This window comes from Zootoca vivipara, chromosome 12 (assembly GCF_965207765.1).
Source record: "Zootoca vivipara chromosome 12, rZooViv2.hap1.1, whole genome shotgun sequence".
Taxonomy (NCBI): Eukaryota; Metazoa; Chordata; class Lepidosauria; order Squamata; family Lacertidae; genus Zootoca; species Zootoca vivipara.
In genome coordinates, this window is record NC_142595.1 from 42,029,806 (window position 1) to 42,039,915 (window position 10,110).

The 10,110-nt window shown below is 45.7% G+C and overlaps 1 protein-coding gene across 1 annotated transcript; it reads left to right on the forward strand.

The window, feature by feature from the left end:
* The first annotated feature begins 4,339 nt into the window (after positions 1–4,339).
* Positions 4,340–9,830, forward strand: LOC132592972 (vomeronasal type-2 receptor 26-like). Its single transcript, XM_060281281.2, has 4 exons — positions 4,340–5,194; positions 5,848–6,075; positions 7,206–7,332; positions 8,935–9,830. The coding sequence occupies exons 1-4, from the start codon at positions 4,358–4,360 to the stop codon at positions 9,828–9,830; spliced, it is 2,088 nt and encodes a 695-aa protein (XP_060137264.2). The 5' UTR covers positions 4,340–4,357.
* Positions 9,831–10,110: the final 280 nt, after the last annotated feature.

The following is a 10,110-nucleotide window of genomic DNA, read 5'->3' on the forward strand; positions in this document are numbered from 1 at the left end:
CTATGATTCTAATAATAATAAGGATAGTAATAATTTTATTATTTATACACCACCCATCTGGCTGGAGTTCCCCAGCCACTATGGACTGCTTACAGTATATATATATATATATATATATATATATATATATATATATATATATATATATATATATAATATCTTGTTATCTGCTTTCAATCACCCTAAAGCAGGGATGGGAAGCCTATAGCCCTCCAGATATTGCTTGACTACAGCCCTCATCATTGCTGACCATCTTCCATACTGGCTTGGATTGGAGTTTTTGGAATCCATCAACATCTGGAGTGGCACACACACACACCCAACCCCTGCCCTAGTGGAAGTGAATCAGAATACATAATTAAGAAATAAAAATGCTGAAGTTTGCAGAAGAAGCCAGAGACATCAGTGTTGCTGAATGAAATTGGACACTGAATTAAAATCTACCAAAAGGCTGAAACATCAGGCTCAGCAATTTTGGGAATCCTGACCACCCTCACCTAGGTGTGGATGAAGTGTGGGGTCTGAGAGATTTCAAGAATCCTCTCTCTCCCTAAGGTTCTAGCACATAGAGGCTGACAGAATCAAGAAAGATTTTTCACAAGGCTCTATAACAGGAGCCATACAGGAGGGCAGGGGGCACCAACTCAACCTCTCCAGAATTAGAGTGGCATTTACCCCTAGGGGTGTGGGCAAACGTGCATTCCCAGGCCACTGGGGACGGAGGCTGAGAGCAAGGGGACACAACTGCCATCCCTCAGAACAGCAATGAGCGGCCATTGCACTCATGTCACATGGCTGGTGTGAATCCAGGTTCACTCAGCCAACTTCCAAGATGCTGGCCACATTTTAGAGTCTCCATTGACTACAAAGTCTTCTATTATGAGCTTCTAAGTTCTCATTTCACCCATACTCCACTGGTGCATTATTATCTAATGAAAGGGAAATTAAAATAACAGTTCCGAATATTTAGTCTAGCATTTTTCTTCTGCAATTCCACAGGGAATCCTGAGCGCTAGATGAATAACTACACTCCTGCTTAGTTATTAACAGGGCTATAATTAATCTGCTGCTCCTCAAAAATCCCTGTGTATTTGCTCTGGCCACTGGCAACATAACACAAAGGATACTACAACTTAACCAGAATTATTTAAATAGGGACTGGGATCAGCAAGACTGCTTTTGGATACTCCTGTATTGTATTCTCTCAGGAGATAATTTTTATCTTGGAGAAACCTATTCTAGTGTTGCCAAGAAAAATCATAGTTTCTGCATAAAACAATCAGTTACCTTTGAATTGAGAATGGTGGTTTTACTGTTCCTGCTGCTGGAACTGATTTCTTACAATGTATGTGAGGCTCACATAGCAAAATGCAGGCTCCAAGATCCACACCATCCACTTCACACGTATCATCAGCCAGGAGAGTTCCTCATTGGTGGCATTGTTTTCCATGGTGGCTTCATCTCCTCTCCAGCAACATTGACTGAGGAACCCCCACCAGCGCTGCCTGAAGAGCTTGTGTAAGAATTACGACACTCCTTTATTACAGCATAGGAATGATCAAACCTAGAATTGCAGCCTCAGAATAATATGTTCTTGTGGCTTCATTTTTCGATTTTAGGCTAAGGTTTGTTTCAGCACTGAAAGGTACTTATGAAATATAGTATTTAGTGAATTCCAACAACCATCACTGACTCATGAAAACGAAGTCATTGCAGGGAGAGACCAGAGACTTTGTAAGTGTCAGAAAAAGACCTCAGACATGTAAGGGAAGATATCCCATTACCCCACATTAGCAACCCCTGCTCTAGATAGTATTAATCTTAAAAGTTTGGAAAAGTGGGGCAAAAGTAACAACATGAATTCCAATAGGGACAAATGCACAAATCTAAGATGAGGGGCACTTGGCTTGCCAGTAGTACATGTGGAAAGGTTCAGGGATCTGCATCAACAGAAGTATAGTGTCCTGATCAAAGGAAGTAAAAGTTCTGCTCTATTCTGCTCTGGTCACCTGGAGTCCTGGGTCCAGTTCTGATCACCACAATTTAAGAAGGATATTGGCAAGCTGAAACATGTGCAGAGGAGGGCAACAGAGATGGTCTGGAAACCAAGTCTTATGCTGACCAGTTGAGGGAGTTTGGTATGTTTAGCTATGATGAGACTGAGGGGAGCTAGGATAGCCATTTTCAAATATCTCAAGGGCTGTCTCCAGGAAGATGAAGCATGCTTGTTTTCTCTTGCTCCAAATCAGGGCATTCAAGTTACAAGAAATGAGATTTCCACTAAACACCAAGAAGACATTTCTATTTATGAGGTCTGTTCAACAGTAGAACAGACTGAGAGTTAACCCCACTGAACTCAATATGATTAACTACTGCTTTGATATGTAAAAGGAAATAACTGCTGGCATTCCTACTGAAACAGTTTGCAACTCTCATTCTAGGGTGGTGCCTAAGCTTTACCAGCACATCGTGACCTTGGCATTTGCAGTCAAGGAGATCAACGAAGACCCTCACATCTTACCCAATATCACCTTGGGCTTTCACTTATATGACAGCTATACCCATGCAAAGAGCACATATCTTGCCACACTGCTACTTTTATCGATGGTGGAGAAATTTGTTCCCAACTATATATGTGATGTTGAACGTTATCTGGCAGGGGTCATTGGGGGATTGGATTCTGAAATCTCCTTTTATGTGGCAACCGTTTTGGATATCTTTAAGATTCCGCAGGTATGACACCTATGTACAATACCTCAGCATCAGTTCAGGGTGAAGATGAAATTGGAAGGAGAACCATGTACACCACATTGAGACCCTAGGAAAATAAAGGTGGTACATAATTGTAATATAAGCAAACAGACAGACAGACAGACAGACCTGAAGAAAGGGGAAGGTTGCAATACCTGAAAAACAATATGTAACTCTCCCCTGTCTTACACACACATTTAGATCACTTATATACCAAAGCCACTGATGGGAGAGTGGGCTTCTCTCTCACCGGCAGTTTTTGCTTATGCATCAGTTTCTGCTTAGTTAGGAGGGTATCTGAATTGAGCTGCTGAGGAAAAGGGGAATTGCCTACAGGATAAAAGCAGTAAGAATTTAGGTGCCAGTGGAAGATTTAGTGAGGAGGGCATGTCAAATAACCTGCTGGGGAAGTGGGGGAATTGCTTACAGCTAAAAAAGCTGACAGGCAGGAGCCAGTACAATAACTATTTAGCACACCTGACATAATTAAAGACACAGAGAAGTTATGGCAAATTGCAGATACAATCCAGTTCCACAGGAAAACAGTAAGAGTATTTAGCAGCTGACTCACAAATGAAATAAATGTTCATAAATAAAGTCTGAGAAGAATCAGCACAGCTTTGCTGTGTGATGGGGCATGTGCATCATGAAGAAGAAAGACGAAGTTCCAGAGAAGAAATGTATATCTGACCTAAGTTGCAATTCTGAAAAAGCCAGATAATGTCTAGATAATCTGCTGTTTGGGGCATGGTATGTTCTTCCATTCAGTTTTATCCATTGTACAAGAGCCTGCCAAATTTTGAAATGACATAAAAAATGAATGTTTGTTTTTAATGAAGTAGACACAATGCCCTTCTCCAGTCATCAAAGTCTTAAGAAGATTCATAAAAATAATATAAAACTAAAACAGATACAGTCCCCTCTCCCAGGGCTGGGTGGTGCAAGGCGCCAGGGCACCTGGCCATCAGGGGCGCAGAAAGGGTGCCGAACGCTGGTGTCTGCCTCCGCACGCCTCTGCTGTTGAGCGGCTTCAGGCCGCTTTCCAGAGGTGCATGGTGAGCGCTGGCCTGGGGTTGCCTGAACAGCTGAGAGTTGTAGCACGGCGGCTGCAGGCTCACCCTCCCCGCGTACCTCCAGAGCTTTGCGCGGGAATTGGGAGCCTGGGGCTGCATCCTCCGTGCCTCTCGGTTTTTGAGTGTATTCAGGCCGCTCTCCAGAGGCGCGCATGGAGATCGAGCCTGGGGCTGCCTCCTCCGCGCCTCTCAGTTCCCCACGCGCCCCTCCTGCCCGCCTCACTCACGGGGCGCGCCGTAGGGATATTGGCACCAGGGCGCCAGATATGGTTAAGACGGCCCTGCCCTCTCCAGTCATCAAATCAAAGGTTTAAAAACCAGAAAACGGAGATGATCCCATTTTTCAGCCCACCTGCATGTGTGTCTTTTGTATAACTGAGAAAGAGGCACACAAACCCTGAAGCATTGGTAAAAGGGCATCTTTGACTAACAGGGTTCAGCACATAATGTATATGAATACTTTGAAAGAACTCCACTTTGTCTCTTCTCTTCCTCCATTTCCTCTTTAGCTCATTTATGGCTCTGCTCCAGTGATGAATGAGAAAAGCCCAGGGCTTCCCTTCTACCAGATGGCAGCCCCAGAAGCCCTTCAGTATGAGGGAATTCTCTCTTTGCTTCTGCATTTCAAGTGGACATGGATTGGAGTCATTGCAATGGACAGTGACAACGGAGAAAGATTTGTGCAAACTATTTCCTCAATGTTTACCAAAAGTGGTGTCTGCATTGCACTCCTACAAAGAATCCCCGATCTTAGTTTTAGTTCTGAAATGTTTGACTTGCTACAACAGGGGGAAATTATAATCCATAAAATCTTTAGCAGCAAAGCTAATGTAATGGTAGCCCAAGGAAAATCTTATTCCATGGCTACTTTTAGATGGCTTGCATACCTAACAGAGGATGATGACATGACATACAATATAAAAAGTAAAGTATGGATAATAACAGCCCATGTTGAGTTCACTTCATTTGTCATTCAAAAGAACTGGGATTCAGGAATATTCAATGGTGCTATATCCTTTGAAATTCACTTCAGAAACCCACCGGGATTTCATCAGTATGTTCTGCACATAAACCCTTCCAGCACAGATGGGGATGGTTTTATCAAGGACTTCTGGCAACAGGCCTTTGGATGTGTATTCCCAGATATCACTTCAGACAAGGTCGAGGGGGATATTTGCACCGGAGAAGAGAAGCTGGAGAGCCTTCCTGGATCACTTTTTGAAATGAGCATGACAGGCCACAGTTACAGCATCCACAATGCTGTCTACGCCATGGCCCATGCTTTACATGCCATGTCCACATCCAGACGCAGAAACAGAGGAATGGTGTACAGAGGGAGAGGGAAGAATCAGAATCAAGAGTTTTGGCAGGTAATAGACAAAACATCCTCAACTGGAAGAGACCTGTTATTCCCTTACAAAGTATGGATTTCCAACATGTTGTCAGCTTGCTTATTCATCTCAGAAAAGAAAAAGCACTTCTATGAGAGAAGTTTGGATACCACTGAGATGCCACTGCATTAACAGATAAGAAGCAGCAGTAATTGTCAAGAGAGATGTTCAGCATTCTCTCTATCCCATATACACCAAATGCTCCCTCAGAACAGGTGGTCTCCTGTTGTGTCTCCTGGGATGAACAGGGAGAGAGGAAAAAAAGTGGGGGGTGGGGATTGAAAGAAAGGTTGTGAAAAAGGGGAGAGGGAGAGAGAGATGTGGGAGAGAGAAAATTGGTGGTCTCTCCATCCTTGGACCTAACTCCACTAACAGCTGTCTTAATCACCACCCACCACTTGCTCTAAGCCAAGCATCCCCAAACTTCGGCCCTCCAGATGTTTTGGACTACAATTCCCATCTTCCCCAACCAATGGTCCTGTTAGCTAGGGATCATGGGAGTTGTAGGCCAAAACATCTGGAGGGCCGCAGTCTGGGGATGCCTGCTCTAAGCCCACAGGAAAAAGATACCTCAGTCCTGTGTTAGAACTGCAGTCTTTTCCAAACAAATGCCTTTTCTGTTTTCAATCTAGCTCCATCACTTTCTGAGAAATATATCATTTAACAATACGGCCGGAGATGTGGTCTTCATCAACCAGAACGGAGAGGCAGCATCTAGCTTGGATATTGTCAATTGGATTATATTCCCCAACCAAAGTTTGCACAGAGTGACCATTGGGAGGATAGATCCGCAGACTCCTCCAGATCAATTATTCATCCTTGATGAAGATGCCATAACATGGCACAGTTGGTTTAATCAGGTAGATCCGCATTATTAGATAATTCCAAAGAAGTTCAGTATTGCCTAAGCAATGATCATTCACCTGCATGTCTACTCACTTGTCAGGGTTGAGCCAGACGAGGAAGAGTGGTGGCAAGCCCCCCCCCCGGGGGGGGGGGGGAAATGGCCTCACAGGGGAATCTGGGGGTAGGGAGGAATTCATACCTGGAGAAGACTGGTGACGACACTCCCCGGAAGAGGAAGCATCAGATAGGGAAGAGGGAAAGCCAGAACAGGAGGAGGAAGGAGTTGAGTCAGAATCAGGCCCTTGTGAGGAGAGGAGCTGTGGGGCCCCTCCCCTCCTCCCTTCTCAGCTGTAGAGTGTAGAGCTGAGAAACATAGGGAACAATTAGAGACAGAGGTGTGGTGAAGAGCCGGCTACTTAAGGAAGGCTGGCTGCTCCCTTCGTCAGCACCTGCAACTGCTGTGCTGGAGCATGTGGTTGCCTTGCTCGTTCCTGATCCCAGTGTTCCTGACTTGGACTGCTTCTCCTGACCCCGGTACTGATTCCTGACCTTGGCTGATTACTGACGCGGACTTCTCCTGACCCCCGGTGCTGATACCCGACCTTGGCTGGTTCCTTACCCAGACTGTTGGACCTGGGTTCCATCTTCATCCGACTGCTGCCTTCAGCACGCCAACCTCTTGGTGCCCGAACATCACTGTCTTTTAAACTGCAAGTTACTGTGTAGAATATGACCAATGCATCCAAGTACCAGATTAAGAGCCAAAAGCTGACTGCTAGAGGTCACTCAAGGAATAAAAAAATATTTAATTTTATTGTACTTATAAATATTTTTAAAATATTTCTTAACAATGATAAAATACTGGTTTTTAACTGAGGAACAGAGGATAGATAAGCCCCAAGATTTTGCCTTTCTTGCTAAAAAGTGGGGAACGGCTATGTAATCACCATGCCTACACATCCCAGAACAATAGAGGGAGTATGACATCACTTCAAACATTACTACTACTAAAAATATATAGCCATTCTACAAATTGCTGAATTGCTGACCCAGCTTATTAACATAGAGAGGGGCCTAGGAACATGAAGATTTCCAAACTCATTGTCCTCTTGTTGCTCCTTCTGCTCTTTCATTTATGGAATAGACTCGGCCTCTTTCTGTCTGTACTGAGAAATGTCTTCCAGGATCAAGCAAGAAAGTGAAGGAGGGACAGCCACCTTGCTGCTACGATTGCATCCCATGTGCAGAGGGAAAGATTGCAATCCAGGCTGGTAGGATAAATTAATAGATTAAATAGATGCAGACTCAGCACTAATAATTGAAAGGTGTTGTAAGGACGGCTAAGTTTGTAAGGACGGCTAAGTCTGTTTGTGATCATTGCCTTTCAGAAAGTCTAAAAATGGTTATCAAATGAGAATTGCAATGCATTGAGAGTAGTTGGATGGTATGTGGTTCAAAGCACTCCTCCTTCTCCTTCTCCTTCTCCTTCTCCTTCTCCTTCTCCTTCTCCTTCTCCTTCTCCTTCTCCTTCTCCTTCTCCTTCTCCTTCTCCTTCTCCTTCTCCTTCTCCTTCTCCTTCTCCTTCTCCTTCTCCTTCTCCTTCTCCTTCTCCTTCTCCTTCTCCTTCTCCTTCTCCTTCTCCTTCTCCTTCTCCTTCTCCTTCTCCTTCTCCTTCTCCTCCTCCTTCTCCTCCTCCTCCTCCTCCTCCTCCTCCTCCTCCTCCTCCTCCTCCTCCTCCTCCTCCTCCTCCTCCTCCTTCTCCTCCTCCTTCTCCTTCTCCTTCTCCTCCTCCTCCTCCTCCTCCTTCTCCTTCTCCTCCTCCTCCTCCTCCTCCTCCTCCTTCTCCTTCTCCTCCTCCTCCTCCTCCTCCTCCTCCTCCTCCTCCTCCTCCTCCTCCTCCTCCTCCTCCTCCCTCCTCCCTCCTCCCTCCTCCCTCCTCCCTCCTCCCTCCTCCCTCCTCCCTCCTCCCTCCTCCCTCCTCCCTCCTCCCTCCTCCCTCCTCCCTCCTCCCTCCTCCCTCCTCCCTCCTCCCTCCTCCCTCCTCCCTCCTCCCCCCTCCCTCCTCCCTCCCCCCTCCCTCCCCCCTCCCCCCTCCCTCCCCCCTCCCTCCCCCCTCCCCCCTCCCTCCCCCCTCCCTCCCCCCTCCCTTCCTCCTCCTCCCTCCTCCTCCTCCCTCCTCCTCCTCCCTCCTCCTCCTCCCTCCTCCTCCTCCCTCCTCCTCCCTCCTCCTCCTCCCTCCTCCTCCTCCCTCCTCCTCCTCCCTCCTCCTCCTCCCTCCTCCTCCTCCTCCTCCCTCCTCCTCCTCCCTCCTCCTCCTCCCTCCTCCTCCTTCCTCCTCCTCCTCCTCCTTCCTCCTCCTCCTTCCTCCTCCTCCTTCCTCCTCCTCCTCCTTCCACTCATAGCCAAGTAAGAGTGTCTTCCATGAACACAGTTTTAACAACAAGTCCGTAAGTGACTGTGGAGGGAAATTCTGGATCGACATGTCCTACCACAGTGGAGACATTGGTTTCCAGACAAGAGTTGACCATCATGCAGATTTGCCAAGCATGCCTTTCTCTTTGCACATTTCTACCTTGCGTCCTGAGCATATCTAGAGAGGGCCTTGCCACTCCTTCTGACTTACACAGGCTGCACCCAGGCTAGTATGAATAAACATTCAGATGCCAATGGCCCTGGCTGTGGCACTTAAAGGACCACATAGCTCTGAACCAATTAAGAGATAGATAGCATAGATTGCAACAATACTACATCACAGAGCATCAGACATAACTAAACACGTATTTTGATTTAAACGGAGCTCTTTTCTTCTCAGGCAGAAAGTAAATGTTTAAGCAAGCTGAAATGTATGACCTAATATATTTATTTTCCCCAAGATATGAATGACTGTAATAAATGCCCAGAAAAAGACTATCCAAGCAAGAACCGGGATTCATGTCTACCCAAGGATATCAGCTTCTTGTCTTATGAAGAACCTTTGGGAATCAGTTTATCCTGTTTCTCTCTTTCCCTTTCCTTGATCACAGCCCTGGTACTTGGTATATTTATGAAGCACCACAACACACCCATTGTTATTGCAAACAACCGAAACCTCACCTACACTCTCCTCATCTCTCTCCTGCTCTGCTTCCTTTGTGCATTGCTCTTTATTGGCCGACCAGAGAAGGTGACCTGCCTCCTCCGACAAACAGCTTTTGGCATCATCTTCTCAAATGCTGTTTCTTGTGTTCTGGCAAAAACCTTCACTGTGGTTTTGGCCTTCATGGCTACAAAACCAGAGTCCAGGATGAGGAAATGGGTGGGGAAAAGACTAGGCCACTCCATTCTCCTTTCCTGCTCCATAGTTCAAGCAGGGATATGCACTGTGTGGCTGGCAACCTTTCCCCCATACCCAGATGTGGACATGCACTCAATGACGGAAGAAATCATACTAGAATGTAATGAGGGGAGTGTGGCCATGTTTTATTGTGTCCTCATCTACATGAGCTGCCTGGCAACTGTAAGTTTTGCTGTGGCTTTTCTCGCCAGGAAGCTACCAGACAGTTTCAATGAAGCCAAGTTCATCACCTTCAGCATGTTGGTCTTCTGCAGTGTTTGGCTCTCCTTTATTCCTTCCTATCTGAGCACCAAAGGAAAATATATGGTAGCTGTGGAGATCTTCTCCATCTTAGCCTCCAGTGTTGGGTTGCTGGGCTGCATCTTTTCCCCAAAATGTTATATAATCATTTTGAGGCCTGAGCTGAACAATAGAGAACAGCTAATAAGGAAGTGAAATTAAAGAAATGAGAAACCTGTCATTTGCTGTATTTTGGGTTCTTCCCCTATGTTTACAGTAGAATATTTTGAAATATAAGTTCAGCTGATGCCTTATATACTTTTTTCTAGAGTCCAAATTTCCATGGTTGAAAATTCCTTTGTAAAAGTGGCTTATTTCCTTGGAAGAACTCGGTCATACCTTTACACATACATTATTCTCTTGTAGCATGTACTGACAAGAAGACTGAGAGCTATTCTTGTCAAAATATACATGCCAGTAAATCTGTATCCGGCCT